The sequence below is a fragment of the Rattus norvegicus genome, chromosome 7 (assembly GCF_036323735.1).
Source record: "Rattus norvegicus strain BN/NHsdMcwi chromosome 7, GRCr8, whole genome shotgun sequence".
In the NCBI taxonomy this organism is placed as follows: domain Eukaryota; kingdom Metazoa; phylum Chordata; class Mammalia; order Rodentia; family Muridae; genus Rattus; species Rattus norvegicus.
The window spans coordinates 75,517,156-75,543,806 of record NC_086025.1 but is presented as its reverse complement, the minus strand read 5'-3'; the positions used below and the strand labels follow the sequence as shown (position 1 = coordinate 75,543,806).

At 37.8% G+C, this 26,651-nt stretch overlaps 1 protein-coding gene across 4 annotated transcripts in view; it reads left to right on the top strand.

The window, feature by feature from the left end:
* Nucleotides 1-26,651, top strand: part of Angpt1 (angiopoietin 1) — a 252,738-nt gene that overhangs the window by 124,890 nt on the left and 101,197 nt on the right. For all 4 annotated transcript variants that reach the window (XM_006241609.5, XM_063264352.1, XM_063264351.1 and 1 more), the window contains exon 2: nucleotides 18,701-18,856. In XM_006241609.5, the coding sequence (XP_006241671.1) occupies nucleotides 18,701-18,856 (156 nt within the window). The remainder of the gene's footprint in view (nucleotides 1-18,700; nucleotides 18,857-26,651) is intronic.

Here is a 26,651-nt window from a genome sequence, read left to right as displayed (position 1 = left end):
TCAGTCTCTGCTCCAAGCTTTGTCTCCATATTTTCTCCTATGAATATTTTTGTTCCTCCCTTTAAGAAGGACTGAAGCATCTGCACTTTGGTCATCCTTCTTCTTGAGCTTCATGTGGTTTTTGCATTGTATCTTGGATAATTCAAACTTTTGGACTAATATCCACTTCTCAGTGAGTGAATACTATGTGTGTTTTTCTGTGAGTGGGTTAACTCACTAAGGATGATATATTCTAGTTCCATCCATTTGCCTATGAATTTTGTGAAGTCATTGTTTTTGATAACTCAGTAGTACTCCATTGTGTAGATGTATCATATTTTCTGTATCCATTCCTCTGTTGAAGGGCATCTGGGTTCTTTCCAGCTTTTGGCAATTATAAATAAGTCTCATATGAACAAAATGGAGCATGTGTCCTTGTTATATATTGGAGCATCTTTTGGGTATATGCCCAGGAGTGGTATAGCTGGGTCCCCAGGTATTGCAATATTCAATTTTCTGAGGAACCTCGAGACTGATTTCCAGAGCGGTTGTACCAGTTTTCAATTCCACCAATGATGGAGGAGTATTCCTCTTTCTCCACATCCTCACCAGAACCTGTTGTCACCTGAGCTTTTGAACTTAGCCATTCTGACTAATGTGAGGTAGAATCTCAGGTTTGTTTTTGATTTGCATTTCCCTGATGACTAAGGATGTTGAGCATTTCTTTAGGTACTTCTTGGTCATTTGATATTCCTCAGCTGAGAATTCTTTGTTTAGCTCCGTACCCCATTTTTAATAGGATTATTTGACTTTCTGCAGTCAAACTTCTATGTAGGATTGGTAAAGATATAGTTCCCACTCTGTTGGTTGCTATTTTGTCCTGATGACCGTGTATTTTGCTTTACAGAAGCTTTGCAACTTTATGAGGTTCCATTTGTCAATTCCTTTTTCTTAGAGCATAAGCCACTGTGTTCTGTACAGGAAATTTTCCCTAGTGCCCATGTATTCGAAGCTCTTCCCCCACTTTTTCTTCTATTACTTTGAGTGTATCTGGTTTTATGTGGAGGTCCTTGGTCCATTTGGACTTGAGCTTTGTACAGATAGGTAGAAACTTATAATCACAGAGCTGCTAGACAAGTACCAATTACTTGGTCTAACTGGGTAGTGAACCTGAATGAATCCATTACTACTAAGAGAACGTGCCAAAATAAAATGATAGACAGCACCATAGGGATAATGTGTGTAGTTTAACTGTGGCCTCATGCACATGGATGCATGTTAATCTGCCATTTATTATCTATCATCTATCTATCTATCTATCTATCTATCTATCTATCTATCTATCATCTACCTACCTACCTATCTACCTACCTACCTACCTATCTATGAATCTGTCTGTCTGTCTGCCTATCTGTCTATGTTTATGGCCTTATGCAGGCTGATGTATGTTCACCTGGCACTTATTATCTATTTGTTATTTATTTATTTACTTATTTATTTGTATAGTAATAACTTTGTGCTGCACTAGTCAGGATGCTCTCTAGCCTTCTCTACTGTGTTATCTTCATTTTTTGGCTCTATAAGTACAATTTTGAATTAAAACTACAAAGAACTCATGTTGAACAGATGAGCAGCTTGCTCACTACGATAGGAGAGGGGTTCTACCTGATCTGTTGCTTGTCTGCTAGTGCAGCCTGTTCCCTTATTGAAGCTTTGTCTGGCTTCAGTGGGAGAGGATGTACCTAGTCTGCAGCAGCTTCATGGCCTGGAGGGTATAGTGTACAGGGATTATAGTGGGTGCTGGGTGATACTTAAAGGGGCCTCCCCTTCTCGAAGGAGAAAGGGAGGGAGGAGCAGGGGCAGATGGTATGTAACGGGTACTGTGAGGACATTGGGATGTAAGGTGAACAAATAAACAAATTAAAAAATATAAAACTAAAGAAAACCGACTTAAAGTCTGTAATCTCCAGTTTCCTGGCTCTATAAACAGAGATAATTTTCATCCCGAATGCCTCATTTATAAAACAGATACTTAAGTACTGGTCCCTGATGATTGCTTGAGGACTTGGTGACATAGTGAGCAAACTATTTAGCACATTGCAGAACACATAGTGAGAAAGTAGTAGATGGTAAACAAAGCACTGGCTTCCAGTCCAGTGTTTTTGAACTGAACTAATACAGTAGGCTGAGAAAAACTTAAAAGGCACTGAGTTGAGCTTTTTAGTATAAATGAAGGGAAAGGAACAGAGATCAGGAGAGCAGATTTGAGCTTCAGGTGTCCCTACAGTATAGAAATATTTTTTCATGAAACTTTTTACTTGTGTGTGTGTGTGTGTGTGTGTGTGTGTGTGTGTGTGTGTAGCATGTGGGCATGTTGTGTTTATAGTCTGTGTATGGTGTGTATTTATGTATGTGTGCTTGATATTGGCTCCTTGTTGCATGACAAGTATATCTTAATTTACTAGGGTTCATAGTAAAGCACAAGAGAAAGCTGCCATAGCCCAAGGTTTAGCATCATTCAGGTCATGGCCTCTTTATGTCAGAGATTTTTCATGAGACCTTGGACATATGCACTATACAATAGGTTTGCAAATAGACTACTTCTGTTTATAAACCTCGAGTGTAATTTAAGATAGTTCTTTGGTATGTACAATTTTATCATGTACTAAAGAAACAAAATTTTTATGAGATGAATGTTGCTTGTTTATTTTTATACAAACAAATAAACTTGACTGAATATTTTGTAGTGAAGTGTATAGAATATCTTCAATACATTTTGGGATTGATTGGTAATTTGATTTTGTATTTTGTAGTGCTGAGAAGACTGTTTCACATAAATATTTAGAGCAGAATGTCAGAATTATGCTCAGGGACATTTCAGAAATAATTGGAAATTCTGTTCTAGTCTCAACTCTGAATTCACTTTACAGTTTAAAAATAAAAATTGCCAGAAACACAAATATTTAAAACCAAAACCTTCGAAACATAATATAATTCAAACTATGTTATCATGCTGATTTGAGAACTTAGGAAAACATTCAAGTATGTTTTCTGTGATTAAATAATTAAGTTTATTGTACAATATAAAATAGTGCAGTTTCTATTATGTGGTAGGTGAGGTGTTTCAGTCAATGTTCATTGGCATTTGTGGTGTCGTTAGAGCATTCACAATGTAAAATGTGCTTGTAGTATGTTCAGAAGGAAGGCTGCAGTGAGCTCCAATGTTTCCCAGGGGAGTACCTCCAGAAACACCTATGAATCACTGTGTTAAAGTTTGAATTAATACTTGATTATCGCATACTCACAAACCTTTTATTATTGGCAAATGTTTACAGACCCTCACATTCAGTGGCCATGAGGGTCACCACCCACCGTTTAAGAAGGCAACCTCCTGAGACTTCACGATAATGCGTGCTTTCTGGTGAGCTGAACCAACCTACTCAGTTCCAGTGACTAGATTTTTAGAAGTTGCAGTTTCTTAATGTTTCTTTAATCAAGGTTCCTTTTTAGTAAGAATCTTGTTTTAAGGTGAAATTTCAATACTCACAGAATGAAGACATTCAGGTACATATACCACTAGCCATAACTGTGCACAGACGGGGCTCAGTATTTTCTGCTCCCAACTGTCCAGATACATTAACAGAGCATCACAAGAGAGGTGTCTGCATGTGTACCTTCAAGTCGAATGTTTGATGTATCAGGCAAGCATCCACAAGGATGCCCCTGAGATATACAAAAATTCTAGACATGAATCTGTGCACATGGAGGCCTTGCTTCCTCAAAGGACAACACTGACTTGAGCCTGTTAGTGTCATACGAATTCCTGGTAGAAACCAAAGTCAGCACTATCTTTGTGATTTTAATGTCACGGATTGTATTGTCAACACTTCTGTTTGATAGTTACCATTAAGAATCAATGAGTTCATCATAAGACCTAAACAAACAAAAATCAAGCTGTTGAAACACTCCTGCCTAGACCTTCAGAATTCCAACCTTCCAATTCATCATACTGTCAGTCATGGACTACTTCTCACTTGGCGGTAGATATGGACTTGATAAACTAAAATAACAGATAATGCCTGCTCTTGACCACTCTACATAGTTACAATTGCATGTAGGCCAAATACAGTGTTAGATTCCCTAGAATGGGAGTTACAGAAGGCTTTGAGTTACTGTGTATGCTGGGAATCGAACCCAGGTCCTCTGTAATATCAGCCAGTGCTCTTAATCACTGAGCCATTTCTTCAGTTCCCTTACTCTATATATATAACAAACCTTTTTAGCTATTCATAGTGGGCATTATACAGATGATATAAGATTTTTGTTTTTAACTTTCAATCAAATTTATCCATTGACAATTCAGAAGATTTTGAATAAATTGCTTTATTTCAGGAGCTTTGGCTTAGAAATGGTGTGTCTTAGCTACATAAACCAGATTTTAGATTGTTGATTGGATTTTGTTGGCAAACCTTAAAAAATCAAATGACTGAGACGTTTTGCTGTGAATAATTTTTCTGATCAGGTAAGTACCTGTATGAGTGTTGGAGAAGTGTTTATTTGACATTCATGATTATTTGAAGAGCGATGGTGTAATGAATTGGAGAACAAGCATGATATTAAGCCATGTGCATACACCAGATGGTATCTCTGTTCTAGATGAGCGGATGAGAGAAAGCACAGGTGCTTTTCAGCAAGCATAATTAATGTAGCTAAAATAGCATATAGCTATGCTGGTGAGGAAAGAACAAGTTATCCTGACATGAAGTAGCATTTCATATTTATGCTGTGTTTTGAAGGCCCCAAATAGTCTACTATATCTTCATATCTTGACCGAATTATTCCTTCAGGAGGATAGTAGTGAAGGGGAATTTTCATCGTTACTGGAAAGACCAAACAAGTATAATGACTTTCAATTTTTTCCTGTAGGAAGCTGATTACCAACTGTTGGGATACTTTATTGCTTGCTTTTGGGATCTGGGCAATATGAAAAGGCTGTTTCAAACATACATACATACATACAAATGTACATTCATACTTAGCAACCATGTGGCTGGGGCCTGAGATGGGGAAGAACAGTACAGGTTCTAGAGAGACTTGAGTTGGAACCCTGATTATAATACAAATGCTGTGAATGGTTATGACACTTGACTTGTCCTCTTAGATCAGTCTGTGATAACAGCCATATCTGTCCTACAGAGTGGCTGGAAAGAGAATTGAAGGAGATATTGAGAGGCTAACGAGGTGATTCAATACTTCCAAGCACTGGCTGCTCTCCCAGAGGGCTCAGGTTAAGCTTCCAGCACGCACATGGAAGAACGTAACTATCTATATGACTAGTGTCTTTGACATTTGTGGGCATACACACACACACCACAGAGAGAGAGAGAGAGAGAGAGAGAGAGAGAGAGAGAGAGAGAGAGAGAGAGAGAGGGAAACATCAATATACATAAAATGATAAAATTTAATAAATTATGGCAATAATACCTGAAGAACTTAGCCATTGTCTGGCCCTTGAAAATCACTATAGAAAATCACTCTCAGTGGAAATAATTTAAGTCACTTCTGTTATTTAGATTTCGTGTGTGTGTGTGTGTGTGTGTGTGTGTGTGTGTGTTTATTCTGCTCTGTGAAGCTAGAGAATCAACGTGATGAGAGTTGGAGGACAGTATTATAGAAGAGCTCACTGGGAAGAGGAGCTTGCTCATGGATGACAGCAGTGCTATCCATGATTCTCATCCCAGAAATCCCTGAAGGGTGATAACTGATTACCACCGCTAGCAAGGAAGGCACTCTGAGAACATTTGATTCTCTCTTATTTTTCTTCTCTGACTGTAAAATTAAACTCTTGCTTTTATAAGGAAAGTAGAACAAAAAATACCCATTTGTTAAATAAAATGCATTTCACTCATTCCTGCAGTAGCAAGAGACATCATTCACGAATTTTCTTTTTCCAGTGCATACAAATGTGCTTTTAAATATGCTTACCATAACTTAGAACGTGCTAAATATATCACATTGTATACTGCTCATTATGTAGAGCCAAAATGGATATTTCTTTGAGTCACAGAGACCTAGTAGTTTTTAGTCACTTTGTACCTTAAAATCTAGGCTTATTCTCCATAGAAGCTTAAGATGTTGGGAATGCTGTCTTTATAGTTGTGGTTGTGGTTATTTTAAACCCTTAATGTAGTAATTTATGTTTGAGAAGAACTATAGAATCAATTTTTAGTTCTGGTAACTTGTTTCTTTTCTTCTCAACCCTTAATTGCTCTCTCTGGGAAATAGCTATTTGCCAAAAATAAAAATATTCATTCAGATTCTTGAGATGTAGTTTTTAAACAGGGGACGATTCATCACACAGCTTTCTTTCAGTTCCATGGAGAAGAAATCCTGGGGGCTTTGTGAGAATCTGAGAAATAGTGCATTCCTTCTTGCATCTGAGATAGAACTTAGTATACCATGAACCCAAGGGGCTTTGAGATTCTCTCCAGAGGGGTCAGACTACAGCTATGCTTTATTAACAGTCAGAACTACTTAACCGAACTCAGTCACTTAGCTCATTATAAAGCTTTATAATTAATGTGTTTACTATATCCAAAAAGCATAGTGTTGATCAAAAATAAAGTATTTGAAAGAACCTTACAATCAGTCATGCAAATAATACTTTTATAAATATTAAAAACATTATTCACTATGGTGTCTTATTTTGGATATGTACTTGTATAGTAAAAAGCCATCTTGAACTTTAAAATAAAGATTATTTCTGGCTGAGTAGCAGAAGACATTCTGGTCATCCATGCAATGTTTTATTTCCTATTAAAAGATAAAATATACAAAGCAGATATGTCAAAATGAAACATTTTTAAAATATATTGTAGATTTATGTAATGTATTATGGGTACTATTTGATTTTAAAAATATCTCTAGGGAAGAAAGCCAATACAGAGGAAGAAGGGGGAGGGGAAATACTAAATACTAAGGATTTTTGAAAAACCCATAAGGAAGCATACAATTTTATGCTTATTTAAATACATGTACACATGGCTTGAATGAAATTAAGCCACAAGGGGTGATAATGCTCTGTGTAGGAGTTGTAGACTATGTAACCAAAGTTCCAGTAGCAGACATGAAGACCATCCTCAGAGTTGTTGGTTAGGAGACTGAAGGAGACTCCCAACATAGTATAAACTTTGTCATTGCCTATAGTTGCTTTCTAGACCTTGAAGGAAGACCGTTTCTGAAGCCAGAAAATACTTCCAACAGGAGAGTCATTGTAACAATGCTACATCTCTTATGGAAGCCTTCTTCCTTAGGTCAAGCTCACAGCACTGGAAAGACACATGTAAGCTGCTAAGGGAGAAAAGCAATGAATAGTTCTACTCATCTAAAATGGTTACAAGTCTGCATGAAAGATTCTTAATGGCACAGTAGTGGCATTTATATGATGCAACCAATAGCTTTCTAAGGGCCACTCAATGGGGGAAGGATTTACGTCTGATATTATAAATCTAGCCAACTATCGTGCTTGGTTAGGTCATGCTTCTAATGGAGGACTAGTATAATTTCTAAATATGTTCTTAGTGCTCATCCTTATAGCCACAGATAAGTGTAGCTCTCACCCATCTCCCTTCAAAGAAGCTTATTTTAAGCAGAAGGAGACCATTACAGAATTTCACATTTTTTCAAAATAGAGACAACTGACCATGAGATGCCAAACCAAATATGATACATCTATAACACACCCTTATACCCAAGATTCCAAGATTACAGAAGAAGGATTCAAAAGATTGTAATAGACAGAGGATCAGGACATCTGCTGTGAGATAGTGTCTTCTGTATGTGACAGGGGATCAACACCCATGAAATCTCAACAATACAGATACCTCAACCAGACCTGCAATATGACAACATAAACTGGCCATGCCAACTTGGGTGTGGGAATCTCACAATACCCTTTTTCTAGATGAAAGGCTACGTAGGCAATTAATCACTATGGAGAGAAGTATAATCAACCTTCTCTAGGAAAGAGCATGAGGTAGGTTATCTAATCCAAAGTGGTCACCCCTACTCAAGTTGCACATATGAGCAATATTAAAAGTGTTCATCTGGCTGTATTTGTATGCATGAATGTATGCATGTGTGCTTGCACACATGCACAATGCTTTCTCACAATATCATCTTTAGCTCGTATCCAATAGTACCCTAGAAAACAAACAGTCCCAGAGCCCCAAATTGTCTGTGTGAATGAACAAATGATGCCTAGAGCCTGTAGTCTTTTGATCAAAGTGAGAAAACAGTATATTTTTTTTCTATTTATAAGATGTCAGCAATCATTATCCTATTTTTATTCTTTAAGTGATCAGTTTCATCCTTTTTTCCCAAGGGCAATTTAAATACAAACTACCCAAAAATATGATTGAAGAAGAAATAACTGGACCTCACACAATATGCCTTGGAATGTTTCTTATGTCATTGATAGTTTTATGATTGTGCAGGCTTATTGCAAGTCCAGTTAAGTAATCCCAGATTGTAGAAGAAAACACATGAAAAACATAGGCACACACAATTGTACCATTTCTTTTGCCCGTGTAAGCTGAAGAAAAAGTAATGTGAAGCTTCATATTTGAGAAGCATCTTGGATTATAAGGACAATATATGGAAGGATGTATTTTATGAAAAGAAAATTTCAAAAGTCAGAAGGATGAACATAGAGTTTGTGCTGGAATGAAGTTTAAGAACCATTTAAATTTCATACACAAAACAGTGATAAGTGATGGCAACTTTCTATTTACCAGTAACTGAAAAATCTACCAATCCCTAAATGAAGACTATATTTTTATATAGAATACGCTATCATCTACTGAGTGTTAGATTTCAAAGGATATCATGAAATATTTCATTTAATATAATTTCCCTTAAAATCACCACCTTACACCATTATTTTCATTTTTGTCACTTGTCATCCGAAAAGAACGTTTTATGTAGATGTTGTGTTTTAGAAATAGAACTTTTCCTGTAGAGTCTATTTTACCTATCTATCCCCATAACCTATTTTCTGCATGGGTGGTCTGCTGTTCACAGGAGATACTTTTCTTTTTGTTTAAGTAAACCAGAATGCATTTTGCATAGTATGTGTGACTGCTAGAAAAACAAGGCATGCTATGTTATTTTGTGGTTCTTCTGCTTTCTTTTCATTTAAATATAAACTCGGAGTTTAGGAATTGGATTGCTAGGTTTTTGAGTGACATTCTTGTCCTGCCTCTAAAGATTAACAAACATCATTTGTAGCAATTAAGTTTTTTATGTTTTAATATTTAAATATTTAGTGGTTATAAAAAATCATACATATTTATGTGTTGCTATGTAATGTTTCAGTAATTCACATGTTTTTAATGTTTAATTTTTTGAGAATTTCATAGACTATATTTTGATCATATTCTTTCTCTTCCACAACTTTTCCCAGACCCTTTTTCTCCCAACCTACCCAACCTCATGTTTTTCTCTAAAAAACAAACAAACCAAAAAAGGAAAAAGCAGATCTACCATCAAACAAGGAGTTGAATTTGTGTAATTTTATAACAATCGTTCCAAAAGAGAGTATATATTTAGTACTTTCATTGGACCTTTAACAACAGCAACCACCAAAACTACATAGAAATGAGACGAAGAAACATGAATTATGAGAAAACATGCAAATGATAAACATGTGTATAAATGTCTGTGTATGCATTTATACTTAGCACATTTGAAGATATAGAAAATGTCTTTCTGAACATTGAACATGAATAATATTGAAAATCCAGCATCAAGATCTTGTCCTCCCTGTGTGGTCTCAGTGACATGCCCTTGATTTCCAGATAAGCAAATTCCATAAGGATAGGAAAGTCAGTTTGCTTTAGCAAGCACAGTTCTCTATGTATGATCAGAGGCTCTTGGTGACCTCTCTTACTTCCTACCTCTCAGGTGCTCTCTCTCTCTCTCTCTCTCTCTCTCTCTCTCTCCCTCTCTCTCTCTCTCTGTGTGTGTGTGTGTGTGTGTGTGTGTGCGTGTGTGTGTGTATGAATATACATAACATATACATACATATACATACACACATATGGAAACTTAACATTTGTTGTAGAATGAGAGGCATTTAGAAGACTACATCCTAATGGGATGTTTTCTTCTCAGGGCTCAGGGAGCTCTGTAGAAGTAAAGATGGAAAGATTGTAAGAGCCAATGGGATAGAAGACACCAAAGAAACAGTTTCTTCCAGATGCAACAGGACTGATGCACATACGAACTCCCAGAGACTATGGTAACATGAGCAGACTGTGTTCAAGACAGACATGGACACAGTGCTGACAGAGGGAAATGGACTCATTCTCCATCTCTAGCTATCTCCAAGTGAAAACCACTTTGCAAAGGAAACAGAGGAAATATTATTTTTCTTTAATGGAGTCTTACTGGGTATATAAAGCACACTTATGGAAAGGCCACATGCACAGAAGTAGAAGATGGTCAACAACAAAATAAATTCAAAGGTATTTCTATGGATTTTTGTCTCATATTGCTTCATTTGTGCATTTTTATGACTTACTGGTCTTTTACTTGTATACTATTGTATGCCCAAAAGAGTTCTTAGAGAAGAAAGTTAAATTGTGTTTTAAACACCCAGACCTACCTCAAGAAAACAGGAAGTATGATAGACCAAAACTTTGCGTCAAGGTCTTTTACAAAAACATTTTGTAGAGCAAAACAAATTAATATTTGGTGAACAATAAATAGCCTGGAGATTTGATGAGTCATAGCATAAGACTGAGGGAAGGAGAAAACAAGTTCTAGGTTATCAGGAATCTTCTATTATGATATTAAGGATGTGATGGAATGTAAATAAAATAAATACAAAAAATTTTAAAAATAATTTGGTTTTAAATACACAAAATGCATTTCACTTTTTTACTAGGCCAGCTATAACATAAGTCAAATCAATCTATAATAAAAATAATATCTATATTTTGAAAAAAGAATGCTTGCTGTATATGTATGGAGAACCTGATTTGAATTCTCATCATCAATATAAAATTTCATGTGTGCTTGCACATACATTTGTAACTCAAATGCTGTGAGAAGCAGACACAGAAGGATGGTTGGAGACTGTTAACTGCTGCTTAGCACCAAATGCAATGAAAGACTCTGCCTTCTGGGAACAAGGTAGAAGCACTCCTGACAGCCAATTTTTGCTTCTATACATGCCCACAGAGCTCTGTGTACACCTCTTACACATACTACACATATACAAATTTAATTAGTCAAAGAAATCAAATAAAAAACATCTATGCTGATTAAAGAAATGTGATTTGACAGACAGATAGCAGACAGCATTGAAAGAGTTTAAGCCTGGGATGAAAAGGCCAAGTTTGTGCTTAGATAGACCCCTGTGGTTACACTGTGGATGATGGATTGAGGAAGGCAGATCTGGAGTCAGGAGACCAGTTATGCAGTCATTAACAGATCTAGAAGAAAAATGATGAGTCTGACCTCAGCTGGAGGCTGTGTGGATAAAGGGATAATGTCGGGAGTGAGCAATGGGAGCACAGATCCAGGCTACCTTCAAGAGATTGATTGGATACAATGAAGATTTGACAAGAGGATTCCCTGTGGCTCAGAGGACGGATAGGTGTAGTAGTAATTTTCATTGAGAGAAAAAACACACAAGGAAAAGCAAATTGTGTAGGAAAAGGACAATGAATGTCTTTTGGACAGAATGGTGCCTGGGGATTAAGAGACTCAGATGTTCTTACTCTTTATCTTGAAACAGATGTGCCTGCTCTGAAGAGTTGACACAAGGCTTTTCTACTGTGTTTCTGGTCCTGTAGCTTCTGTACTGCCAAAAAGGATATGGTAGGACAGACTTATGATATTTTCATGGTGTGAGAAGTTAAGAGTAAATGAAGTTCTAGGACAGTAAAATGTGGTTGGGCCCAGGTAATTTCTCTTTCATTTATACAAATGGAGAATGAGTTTCTGTCAAAACCACAAAAATACTGATTTAACCTATCTATTATTAAAGTTCTTGCAAGGGCATCTGTTCATCACGATTTTGTGGCATTCTTTGAAGTCTTTTGCTAACGTTTCAGTAATATGCTTTGTGGGGATATAACAAATATCTACTCACATTTTAAATACCAGTAACTAGGAAGATGTTCCCAGTAGACAGATACAAGTATGTTTATAGAAAGTGCAGATGCTCAAATGTAAGCTCTGGCAGTTTACTTCTACATGTTTATTTCTCACTGGGCTGGATCCTGTCTTTGTGAAGTCAGCCACGGGCTTAATTCACAGTACATACTTATCACACATATGCTTAAACTACACTGAACTAACATGGGATCTAATGAGCTGGAAGAATTATAAAGTTCAGTTCCTGTTCTGCTGCTCATGGAGTGACTCATAAGAGTAAATCAATGGGTTCATAGAGATCAACGACTGAGAGCTATCTGGAGTGCTTTAATGCCAGGAAGCAAGGGTTGAGTCTAAGAGCATGAACATTGACATTCTGAAATATGGACTCAAACCTGCAACCAGCAGACATAAAGCAAGCCAAGGAGCCAGGTTTTAATATGGCGTGTGAGGTGGGCAAATACTATGGGAACCAATATTGGCTCAACCTTTAAACATAAGACTGATTATGCTATCAATTGTCCGCAACCTGGTATCTGACATTAATTATCTCTGCCACATTCTTTTCTATAACTTATTTGAACTTCTCTCACTGTGTCAATAAAGTGAACTTTCTTATCCTAAGGTACTCAGATACTAACAGGCTTGATGTCAAGATACAGGACAGCACAGCAACCGAGAGCAGAGAACCTGTTTTGGATGTTAACTAAATATATTTATGGTCTAGGAAGATCATTATTCTAAACTTAGTAAAAAATTAAGTTGTATATTCAGATATCTCATAGCAGAATTTCCTTCAAATAATGTAGTTTCCCCTAGTCATTTCTTTTTATAAGACCATAAACCTAGATATAGCTGAATTTTTAATATTGCCACTGATTTATGAAATGACGGTATTAGATAAAACCATCAACATGCAAGACAATTTTTGAAGTGCTTTACCTTTTTATTGTTTTCCCATATTTACTCATCTATTTTGTTCCATGGTTATTTGGCCATAACTGAGTAATACCATATGCACCCTCTTTCAACAAGGGTCCCCTTAATCTTTAACATATTTTAAGCTAACATGCCTTTGTCAGATTTTATAGGATTTAAAATATTGTTTTCTTAAGACTTACATAGAGGAATTATATTCTTTGTGCATGTCACTTGAAGAGACTCTTTGAAGTCGGACATGTTAGAAAATGTATTCTACATTCAAGAAATGTCATAATCTCACCAAGACTCTCCTTCTCATGATCATTATTTAACAAAGATTTTGAGCCTCTTTAGGAATTTTGCTCATGGCTGTCACAGTGCAGAGTAGCCTACCTCTTATTCATTGTCAGCCATTGGGTACAAACAAGCAATTTATAAGGAAACTACAAATAGCCGATAACCTTGAATTTAAAAAATGTTTAAAAATGTTAAATATGTTTAAAAATGTCTTTTAAGATACTATTGACTATTTTATAACTAACTGGATTTTATGCTTTTTCCACAACTGCTTTAATTCTTTTTTTTGGGGGGGGGGCTGGGGACCGAAGGACCGAACCCAGGGCCTTGCACTTGCTAGGCAAATGCTCTATCGCTGAGCTAAATCCCCAACCCCAACTGATTTATTTCTTAAAATAGTCATCACTCACTGTGCACTATTATTTAAATTACAAATACCAAAATTGGCTTAAACAAGTTTTACCCCAGTATTTTTATGCCTTCTAGTTCACATATCCGTTACATGAAATCATGTGCTAATTTGTCAGTGATAGTGCTGGGCACTGTGTTGGTTTTTGAGGGGTGATTTTCCTCACTCATAGAGTAAAACCTGCTAGTTATTCTGGCCCTCACTCAAGGCAATGAACTTTCTTGGCCATCAACATATTGTGAGAGTTGCAACTCACTGTACTTCCTTAGTCATATTAGTGACACAATTTGGGCTATTGTGAGCATTAAATGAGTTACATATTGATAAATCTTGGATCAGATTTAACTTCGAGAGAAGCTTATTATACGGTTTCTTTCTCTTGGTATGGTTTACATAGTTTGTGACTAATAACATGGGCAGAACAAACATGATATGCAAGTTGTATCAATATAGTGGACAAACGAAGCTCTCCAGATACCTGGTACTGCGGCCTCTCAACCTACTTCAGATTCATTTGGCTGCCTCTATAGGAAAGCTGGGTGAAAACAATCACCCTCCAACACTATGTTTCCCAAGTAAATGAATCTTCACAAACTACCAGTGAAATTAATCATTTCCAGTGATAATTTACTCACTGGCAAGACACCAGTGAGTAAAATTCCGAGGGTAGAGGAACATCACGAGGTAGAGGAGCTTGCTCACTTTGATTTCTATCAAGCCTCCTCAGGCCTCTGGTTCTCAAACAAGCCACTGAAACCAGCTTTTCCTTTGTAGTGTTAGTAGAAGTATCAAGGAAGAGAATTTTTCATGAAATTCATTATAGACACTAAATCATTTTATATAACTAGCACTATTTCTCTATGTTAATAATATCATTGATTTTTCTTTCTTTATTTGATCCAGATTCTGCATCCCCCTGCCCCGTTCTTCCTTTGTTGGACCATTCTTGATAAAACTCTGGAGGCAGACACTGACAGTAGTAATAAAGCAAATAACTTCATCATTTAAATGTCTATTCATCAGCTCTTGCGGTTAGTGACTTCTCAGCTTAAACTCACCCCTCAGATGTTTTTTAACATACTAAGCCTTGATGTGGCCATTATTTTTCTGCAAATATATGTATTTTAGAGCCCTTAGAGGATATATGAAGACAATCAAATTTGTTATCATCCTTCCTGAACATGGCTGATCAGGAGCGTGGACATGGATTTTACAGTGCTGTATCTGGAGGAATGTTTAGAGATAAGATGAAAGCAGGCTGTGTTTTCATCACACATTGTATATTTGACTTCAGCCTCCCCCTCAGCCTTTAAATCAATGGCATCTGGTTCTTGCTGCTTAAGAGTGCTGTCCTTTCCACAGAAAAGGCAGTTAGTGCTGGATATAACAGCCCCATTTGATTAAAAAATAATTAACTAGAGTTATATGCATCCCAGCAGCTTAAATGAGGGTTTCTGTTTGGCGGGGGACGGGGGTAGGGGGTTGTTACTTTATTTCTATAGCAGAGATGGCTGAAGTGGAAGGCTCCCTGTGGTTGTGAGAGACATTGTCATGGCACAGTCATTTTGATTTGATGATCTAAAGTTCTGCATTTAATAGAGAAACTCAGTAGTGAAGAGAGGTCCACATTTGACCAGTCAATAGGATCACAAAGCAGATTAACCTTGATGTAACTCCAGTGTGTCCTTCTCTAAGATGCCTGGGGTACCTCATCGCTTTCATGTCCATAACAACATAAACACTGGGAACCATTTTCTGTGAGTCAAATGTATTAAAAAAACTGATATTTTATCAGATATTTTATAATTATCAATCAGGTAATGTAATGGAGATCACTAATTAGTGAATTCTTTCACAAAAGTGGAAGAAAATTTACTTAGACAGTCAAATTATTTTTTGAATTTCTTGAAACCATAAACTCTGACATTCTGCTACAAGGTTGGTTGCCTGAGTTAGTAATTTTTCCACCCCTCCCCATTTTGTGAACAATGTAATATTGGAGTAGCTTGTAAATCACAGTTTTAAATTAAGAAAGTCCTATTCCTATTTATCCGTCAGATGAATTAAAACAGTGTGCTAGTAACACCAATAATTCTCATTCTGGCACTGGTTCCTTCCTTAAAAACAAATTGTTTCCAGCTTTCATATAGGATATTCTTCCATGGATATGTTTTAAGAAGCACTTCTTCTTCAGCTGAATCAGGGAGCTATAAGGCAGTTTTTAGAATATAGACTATCTTGTTGGAATTTTCTAGAATATTGTGCCTCATCTATATTTCAAAAATCTTCTCCTGTAGTTCTGACAAATAATCACAAATCTGTAGTTACATGTAAAGTACATAAGGACCCCAGATAGTTCTGGCTGGATAGATGAGTGGTTAAGACTGCCAAGCCAAAATATAAACAGGAAAAAAAAAAGAAATGTGTTTTAATGGTGGGTTACTTAGGGTAACCCAAACTTCCACTGTTCCACTTTGAAAACAACATAGCACAGGAAATTCCTGTGAATTTAACATTGTGAGATTTTTATCCTGTAAAGAGAAAGAGCTTAGTCCAGTGCTTGCCATGTAAGAGACAAATGATCAATGTTGACAAAAAATGGCTGTTGTCTTCACAATGGTAACTCACATGCCATTTCATAGAATTTCCATAAAAGCCCCAAATTTCCTGGACAACAAAGGATCATACTATTAATGTTTGCCTGTCAGAGACTTCTGCTACACATCTATCAAATGCAGTAGGCCAATAATCTTTTGATTATTCTAAGACATAAATCAATGTGATTGAAGGAAAAAAATACCTTGGCTGCTCAAGGGAAATTATTGGATCATGCGACTTACAAGTGAATGTCCAGAGGTCAATCTGATTAGAAACATGCGTGGATCCAGGAGCTGGGAACATCCCTTCTAGCTCTATTACCTGGCCTCCCCATCTCTCAGCTCTCTGTCTTTTCGGCCCCTCGATTGCTTGGATTCTTGGGCTGCCTTTGTTTTTGTGGTGGCAAAATTAAACCCCTGCAGTACCAGGCATCTGTGTCGCTAGTTAAAGAATCCCAGGTGCAAAGGAGGTTCTCTCGTAAAGAACTGTGAAACTGGGGCTTAACGGCATTGCTCCTATATGTTTCCATCTCTGAGCCACTTGTATGGCAAACTAAAAGCAAAGCACTGTAGACTTCCAGGTTCAACCATGAACATACACTGGGAACTATGGTGGATTAACTCCACCCCAAGCACAGACTCTTGAAAGAGGCAAAGGTAAGTTTTAAAATGACAGTGAAAGGTCATTGTTAGGAATACAGAACCCAACATGAGAGACTCCCACTGCTTTAACCTAGCCTTCGGTTGTTGGAATGAGGTAATTTAATGGGAATAAACACTGGATTTGGCTCAGAGGCCATATGTTTTGTTGAAATAACTTTCAGATATTTTATAATCTATTTTGCATTTGTAATGAAGGACGGTTGACTTATATTGATAAAATATAAATTCAGAATTCATCACCAATCATATAAGTGATTTTAGTCTTACTCATCTGGAGCACAGTCAAGTTAGATAAGTAGAAATACGCAATGGCTGGGGTTAGACAGGGAACTGCCAAAGTTTCTGAGGGGGTTTTACACTCATGGCTCTATTTATTGCATGATAATGATACTACAGAACTTACGGTATGCATGTATTATAGTTCACTGAATCAATAAAAATCACACAGTTGTTCATGATATCAAACTCAGCTTGCTAAGTAAGACTTGGCAGAGCTACCAAGTGTTTGTACGAGAGTCAAGGAGCTCCGTGCTCAAGTCCACGTCTGACTGTGTGTGCTGTGTGGCCTTGGACCTGATGTCTCTGGGATGTAGTTTCCTCATTGAAAAATTAGGTAATAAAGTGCAGTCATCACACAGCGGTGGGGAAGAGTTAAGCACCCTGACAGGGAAGTACTGGTTTCTGCATTCTTCAAGCAATGCCTACTCCCAGGTGCCTAACAACACCTCCCCACCCCCAGTACTCAGTCACTTAGTAATTCTCATTGGCCCCCATGGTAACATTTTTTTAATGCTCATTGTGTTCTGTGAAAGGGTATCATAAAGGAATAAATTTTACCCATGGAAAGAAGGGCAAATGGTGTTTTATGAACTGCAATTTCAAGGCCTTCTTTTTGAATTTTCAAAGGAGCAATAAGAAGGGTTAACGCTAGCTCTTGGGCTCTGCAGCTCAGGCCTTACATCACTGCTGAGATTTCAGAGTTTTCAAACCCTTTTTCCACCCCATGGGTGTCTGCCCTCCTCCTACTTCTTGTCTTTTTCTCCCAATGTGACCTGCTTTTACATAGGATCCTGAAACAGAGGCAGGATGCTGAATTCTTCTGAGGTGAGTAGTCAGCATGATAGGATCAAAAGACTAAAGCAATAAGATTTACCTTTAGGTTATTTGCTAAGTCACCTGCAACTTTGCTAGGTAACCATGGCTTTATTGTCCTTGGCTATTAGAGAAGGGGCGAGAGGGGGGAGGGGCAGAGAGGGAGAGAGGGAGAGGGGGAGACACACACACACAGAAAGAGAGAGAGAGAGAGAGAGAGAGAGAGAGAGAGAGAGAGAGAGAGAGAGAGAGAAAGAGAGAGAGAGCCAATAGCCTCATTCATATCTTTGCTGTGAGGGTTAACTGAGATCATGTCCACAACAGGAGAGTGGGATCCAAGTGAAAATGTTCATGACGATTTGTGATTACTATGTGAGTGTGTCTGTGTATCCAGAGTGTGTTAGCAGTTGAATTGGTGTGTGTTTTGCTTTCATTCCTCAACTCCCCAACATGCAGAGGCTCTCTGCCAGATGGCTTCTCTGCCAGCTGTGTCTTGTTTTGTCGTTGTAAATACTGCATGCCCCAACGGGGAGGCTTTACTTATAATCTAACATGCCTTGTCCTTTATCTCTTGCAGCTTGAGAATTACATTGTGGAAAATATGAAGTCGGAGATGGCCCAGATACAACAGAATGCGGTTCAAAACCACACGGCCACCATGCTGGAGATAGGAACCAGCCTCTTGTCTCAGACTGCAGAGCAGACCCGAAAGCTCACAGATGTGGAGACCCAGGTGTGTCCCCAGGGTCACAGTCACATACTTAACCAGAAGATTATTTTAGAATTAGTCTTTAGTTTACTCCATAAACACAGAGCACATGTCAGCATGAGATTTGGAAAAACATGCATTTTTGTTTATTGGTAATAACAACAATGAGTGCTTGACAAGCTATGTATGCTTGACAAGCTATGTATGCCTTAATGAGGGTGAGTATATTTAGGTCTGCGTGTGTTTGTAAAAAGAGAGCAGCTAAGAAACCTAATCAGCATTAACTTCAAATAAACACTGCAGCTACCAACTGTGATAGGACTTGTGTAAACCAAAATAGTCACATGGTGACTATTGATAAGCTTTTTGACCTGTCGTGCTTTATCTCTGGTAATGCCTTAGTGACAGTGACATCTGCAGTGGCTTTGTGAATTCAGCGAATTGAAAGGAAAAACTTCAGGTCCACCAAACAGGAATTAGTCTGAGTCTGCAGGTATCTGCATTGTTAAGTACAATTCAGTACAATGTAGGGATGTTTTTTAATGTTCACTGTCACATTACAGCGCTGCGAAATGGCCTCTTAGTGCAGTTAATGCGGATAGTGTGATTCTGCTGAAATAGCGTTCTGAATCTTGGGGCTGGGGGTGGCTTTGTTCCAATGTACCTGAATTCTATGAAGACTAAGAGTTTGCATGTGTACATAGGCCAGGGTAGGCTATTTCCACTTTATTTAATCTGTGTCAGTGATATTGTAGATCATATGTTGATATCTAAAGAGACGTAGCAGAGATGTTTTGTATAAATAAAGCATTTTATATCAAATATAGGTTCTGAGACAAAAACAAAACAAAAACAAATGAACAAACAAAAACTTAAAAATTCAAACACATTTATAAAAAACACTTAAAGACTGTAGGTAAGGAAGATATTCTGATCTCTTTCACTAACACAGTTACTGAGCTCTGGAGTCTTTGTATCTCTTTCACTGATTAATGAAACTAATAATCAACTAATGAAATCTGAATTTAAATGCTGATTGCATTGGAGGAATAAATTGCCTAGATTTTGAAAAGAACACCATTTTTTGTAGACCACTATTAGATATACAGGAGATACAAGGAGTGGGAGCTAGATCTCATAACTGAACATGAGATGTGTTGACTCATTTGTAATTGCAAGCATGCTGATTTATAAAATATTGATTTCTTACATTATACACAATAAAACTGTGCTTTTTCTCATACTTTATTTAAAGCAGAATGCTTACCTCCTGCAACAAACCTTTTCATGAGTTCAAACCTTGAAACACTGGCAGGTGAGATGATTCAACAGGTTAAGGTGCTTTCACCAAGCTTAAGGATTTCAATTCTCAGAACTCCTGTGGTGGAAGGAGAGGGCTCCAGAGTATGTCTCTGTGTATGTGTTCATGCATGCATGCGTGCGTGTGTACGTGCACATACACACAGACTTCTATTTTATGTCACTCAGAAACATTCTCTAGTATTGTTTTTATTCTTCTCTGTTATTTATTTTATTCTTCTCTCGTCAAGGAAATGCTGGGGTGGGGGAAAATTCGTGTCAATATTTTAATCTTGGAACTGTAAAGATTACTGTTTTGAAAGTTTTTAAACGTAACAATTTATTCTACATTCCAAAGACTCGGAGACATGTAGTTTCTGAAAGATAATACAGAGAAGGCAATGAGTAAAGAGAAAATAAAACTCCCTGTTTGGAACAGTGAAAAGTCATCATTAAGTCCAATTAGTGTTTATTAGATATCGCAAGGATATTTTTAGGATAGATAATCTCAGAACTAATCACAACTATCAACAAGAGGCAATTACACCAGGAAACACTCAGACAGTGCTTATTGTGCTTTACCAAGCAAACCCTTGCTTTCTTCCTATCGTCCTTTGAGCATCTTGCACTCATTGATGTTTACGCTCCAAACTTTTCTTAAGCAAGGGTGTATCCGCGTGGTGATTTGAACTCTTGAGATAGGACATGTTTTGCTTCAACCTAACCATGAAAGTCACCCTATTCCTGCTGCAGTCATGTTTACAGAATGAATGCTGAGCCCTCAGTGCCTTCACTTCTAAGAAGGTAGAAGCTGAAAGGAGCCTTCTGCTCAGTCCAGGTTTGCTCTGCTATTTTGCTCTGCTATTCACCTAACTTGGTTTCACACTTTTATGCTTTGCTTTCCTGAAACTGACTTCAGGCTGTTCAGGATTTAAGGATCATGTAGCAAGGGCTTTGCCCCATTGTGTGCCCTGGCTCTCACATGATGATCTTATAAAGATAAGCTACTTATTGCTTACTAGTCCTCTGTTGACCTTCTAGATTTGCACTCTCACAGGTGGTGCGAGGGCCATGGTTTTGCTCTGAGGTGTGAAGGATCTCCACAGCCAATGAACACTTTAATCAGAAAAGGGGTGCCAGGATGAGCTCATCGAGGAAAGATAGCTGGCCTTGGGGGTGATAACAAGAAATTGACACCAAAGAAAGGCTTTACTTTCTCCATAGCTCAGCAGAACACCACTCTGACTTATCAGTATCTGCCAGCATCCCTTTTCCCTCAAGTTTCTATTTTGCATAAAGGGATCTGGCATTCAATATTCATGGGCCCCTCCTGTTGAGTGACTCACTTTGTTCACCAGCCTTTTGGTTTAGAGGGAATTTATCAGATCAACAAACCAAATTACGTCCTACTTTTGTCTCAGTCTTAAGCAATCTTACACACATATTGACTACTATCAGCAAATATATCCTGTAAAGCATGTAGTATTTTCATTCTTTGTTTGAATTAGAGCAAACTGAAATAAAGAGAGATGTAAAATGTTGGTTTGGAAGAAAGAATTAGTGACCATTACAGTGAGGATTTAAAATTAAGCAGTTTGGTGTCAAAATCTCTGTATCTTTCTACCTATGCTGATCTCTCTCCTGTGGTTCTGCCTTTTCTTTGACATTCTAGGATGATATCAATGGGTGCAAACGGAGACCAGGATTTCACTCAGAGCAAGAAAACGAATCCAAAGTTCTTAGCACACTGGCAGTCTCTTATATGCAATAAAGATGCCACAGCTTTGCCGCTTATGGGAATGGCAGCCCCCTCCCCCGACACACACATTCTCTCAGGTGCCAGTGACATCATCACATGTAGCTTTTGAGCTGTCCTTGCCAGCTGCCAGCTGTGTCAACTATAGGGAAGGTCTTTACACCGCTATCTCAAGTTTCCTTCAGACTCCAATAAGTTCCAGCACTACAGCATTAGAAACGGAATTTAACCGCATTTGAACAGCTGTATTTTGCATATTTCCATGATGCAAGATGTTCCAATAAGTGACTCGAGCCCTACGATAATATCTAAAGCAGTCCTTATGTCCACGGACTTTGGGTTAATGCGGTAAAAGTTCTCTAGATCAATCCTCTTTTTCACTTTCTGTCACGTTTAAAACACACCTTTTGAGTATGCTGTTGTGGGAAGTTTAATTGAACAGTGACCCCAAGCTGTTGTGCTCTCAAGCCCAATCAGGTATGGTACAGAGACCACAATTCTCAACAGCCATTTCTAAGCCATGACTCACTGTGGCAGGATACTTAGCGTTGTTCCCAGGAGCTTTAGAATTTTGCTGACACATGACTTTAGCTAATGTTTTCCCATGGCCTGTTGCATATAATTACTTCCGTCAAATACTCCTTTCCCTTGCTTCTCTTCCTCACTGAGGTAAAGCCCGCACCTTAACTCGAAGGCTGTCTCTGGCGCCTCCCACTTAGTTTCCCTCCATAGACATTCGTTCTAGTAAATTCCCTGCACGTCTAATACCACTTCTCTTCCACTTCTCAGAGGTCACTAAGCACTATGACTGCTCAGATCACAATGGATTTAGATCCAAGTTAGAAATTTAAAGCTGTTCAGAGTAATCTGTTGAAAGAACACATCTCTCTAGGCAATAACCAGTTTTTTCTCATGACTGCTGTCAACGGCTAACTCTAAAAACTGAGCTGTTTTTCTTGATGAGGACGTAATTTAATAAAAATTTAAACCTTGATCTAGCTGAAATGATAGTGAAATAAATTAGTGAGGGGGTATTATAAGGAAAATATTTGGTGATTAATTTGCATAAGCCTCAGGAAGAAGACTCAGAAAATTGTCTCAATTTGACTGACCATTCTTTTTTTAGAGCTGCATTAACACAATAACGTTTATCCATGCATGTTGACTGTTCTACAGCAGAGCTATAGTAAAGACAATATGGCCTATATATCAGAGTTTCTCCCCAACCCCACCCTGTTACTCTGACAAAATATGTAACAGAACCAACTTAAGGGAATGAGAATTTAGTTTGGCTCACAGTTTGAGAGTACAAAATTCATGATGTGGGCAAGGCTGTATTGCAAGTGTGTAGCTAGAAATGCTCACATTTCACTGGGTCAGAAAGCAGGGGGCTCTGAAGCTACAACCACGACAGGCTACAAACCAGCAGACTCATCCTTAGGGATCAATTTCTTTTTCTAAGGCCCCAACCCATAAAGGTTCTATAATTTCCCAAAACAGCATCACCAGCTGGAGACCAAATGTTCAAACACATGAGCCTTTTGGGAACATTTTACATCCAAATAATGACAGCTCACCAAGCAAAGATAGTTACTATCTGGGCGTTGACATAAAAACTCTAACCAATTCTTCAAACACATTCCTTGGAAAGTAAGGATTTTCTTTTCTTTTCTAAAGCTCCATCGTTAGGATTTGAAGCAGGACATGACATATATCAAACCATCAGTAAGTTCCAATTAAGTAATTAGCAAACCCTGATAATAATATATTTGGATTTTAACCCAAAAATAGTTGATTGGTAGTAATAAAAATGAAAACTTAGCTGATGGGCCTGAATATGACTTCAAAAAAAGTAATCTACTGAAAATATTGATCTGAGAAGTAACCGGCACAGTGGAGGTTTTTGTACTGTGAAGAACATGATAAATTTGTCCTCTTTCTTCTTTATTGTGATAATTCAATTTGTATAATAAAGAGAAATCCAATGATGTCATCAACTGCCACAGACTGAAGACCTAAGGATGCCTAAAAAGAAAACAGTTGGTAGCAATAGTTATTGCTCAAGAGAGCACCTTTCTTAAGCAGAGAAGCTCTGGGGTCTTAATTACTTAAGTCTGTAGGAAGAACTGAGACTTTAAATTCAGAAGATCTGTGTAGTTTAATAAACAAAATAATTCAACCTACAATATATGCATGTGTTAGAAAGTTCTGTACTTACCAAATTCCATAGCCAAATGCAGTTATTATATTTTAAATATGGCACAAAGTTACATTGTTAGGCTATAAATAGTATATATGAGTATTTAATATATAAATATTCAAATACAGTATGGTTACTATAAACATAACTACTGATATGAATGGTTACTATAAACACATGATATAAATATAATACTTTTTAATTTTCATATAATATGAAATATCTATTACTGTAACCCTTATTAACAATATTTCTCCGTTTCCCTAATTTTTAAAGTACTTTATCAGATAATTTATTTTCTGTTTGATGGGCTCACTGAACTTGGGTCTGTCTTTTGCTTTCTGGTTCCCTTCCCACTTATGAATAACATATTAAAGCTACTTAGACAACCATTTGATCATTTCTCATATTCTGGAATTGCCTGAGTGTTTATTTGGTATGCCTTTTGATTTGTTTTTCCAACACTTGTCCTTTATAAACCAGAAGTCACTCTGTGTAAAGGATTTCCTGAGATGACTTAAGAAGCAGGTTTACTTTATGAAATTGTTGACCACTTTATGTGGCATCTCATCAAGAGGCAGGAGGACAAGTCATCATCTTACTCTTAGTAATGTAAGGTTTGTGGATGCAGGCAGGGTACTAGTGGCCATATCACTCCTTCTCACATGTTAACTTTCCCTCTACAAAGAAAAAAATCACACTTAGGGTGATTGTTCATCTCTTTCCCTCTTATTGACCAAAACCTCACTTCACTGATAGTGCAAAGTACTGAATTTATAGCGTTTTCTTTATATATTAAACAGCTTTCACACTCTCATAGCATCTAATTATATCAAATGTTGTTTCCTTTATTAAACAAACAAACAACAGTAAATCAATGGCCCTAAGATCAATGTGCTACAAAAAGAGATTTCCTTTTGTGGTTTCTGTATTCTCTTTCATAAACTACCTTTCAGTTAGTGTGGATTTTAAATACTCTTAAAAGCATTACAAGAGGCTGTCTGAAATTCCTTACCTCACTTTCTGTAGAAAGCGAATACTTCCTTTAAAAAAAAGAAAAGAAAGAAAGAAAGAGGTAAGCACTTCAAACTACAAGAATCCTCCATTTCAGATCTTACTTTCCTCAGTCTATGGCAAACTCTGGGAAATTTAAGCTTTGACACTGGTCCTTGGAGACTTATTGCGTTTATTCTTCACTCTTTTCTTTCTTCCCCAACCCCTTTACTCTTAAACTTTTTTTCCCAGAGATGTGCTTTTGGGATGTGTTTAAGTTAAGAAGGAAATGTCTTTTGTCATTTTAATGGAATACTTCAGTTATTGCCAGCAGTAAGTTCCATAGACTCATGCAAGGCAGTGGTCAATTTATCATAGTTTTCTACAGTTCCCTTGCATGCCCAGATTTGAACTTCAAGCCTGTTTGAAAACATCAGTGGGGTGACTTGAAATAAAGCAGCAGGAGAGTCATGATGATGGGAAAAGAGAAGAGCTTGGCGTTTGTGCTTAAAACTAAGTTGACCAGCACTTAGCCTGCATCTCTAAGATTGGTCTGCTTTCTTCTTCCACGTCCGATTAAGTCTTTAAATTTGGCCTGTAAGAGTGTAACTATGCCTGTGGGACTGTTACCTTCCATGATCAGTATCTAACTTGCAAACAGCCCATTGTGCACCGATAGCCTGACAGACAAAACACAGCAAGAATAAAGAAGGATCATCTTCAATAGTGGAGATTCCAGAAGGAAAGCAAGAGGGGTGAACTGCAGGAGAGCACAGAGGTAGATACTTTCCTAAGCGTGGCCAGAACATACTCGTGAGCATGTCTTGAATATGAAAACAAGCTAGTCCTATATATGGAATGGCATGGGATGGGATGGGATGGGATGGGATGGCATGAGGTGGGATGGGATGGATGGCATGAGGTGGGATGGGATGGGATGGGATGGGATGGATGGCATGAGGTGGGATGGGATGGGATGGGATGGGATGGCATGAGGTGGGATGGGATGGGATGGCATGAGGTGGGATGGGATGGGATGGGATGGGATGGGATGGCATGAGGTGGGATGGGATGGGATGGGATGGGATGGCATGGGATGGGATGGGATGGGATGGGATGGAATTTTCAGCCAGACAGAAGCACAGGTACCAAGACCTTGAGGTAAAAATGATTTGGCAAATTGAATTGGCAGAAAGACAGTGGGTGGAGCATAGTGTGCCAGATGAGGGACAGAAGTGACATCCAAGAACTAAGAGACTTCTAATGATACAGTAAGAATGCCTTAAGACCCAGCTAAGTTCTTAAAAATGTAAACCAACAGCAGAGAGGGTCCGTTAGCATGTTCTACATGGAAAATGGTATGATCTGACATGTTTTCACAAAAGGATTTTTGCTCCGTGACAGTGTAGACTAGAGGAAAAGGAGAGCAAGGAGACAGGTTAATACTGGTAGTAGTTGCAAGAGTTGACAGGCAGCCTCAATGTCAATTCCAGATAATGATTCCTGTCTGTTTCCAGAGAACATGGAGAAAAATGTGGATTATTCTTCAAAAGCCAAAATGTTGGTTTTTG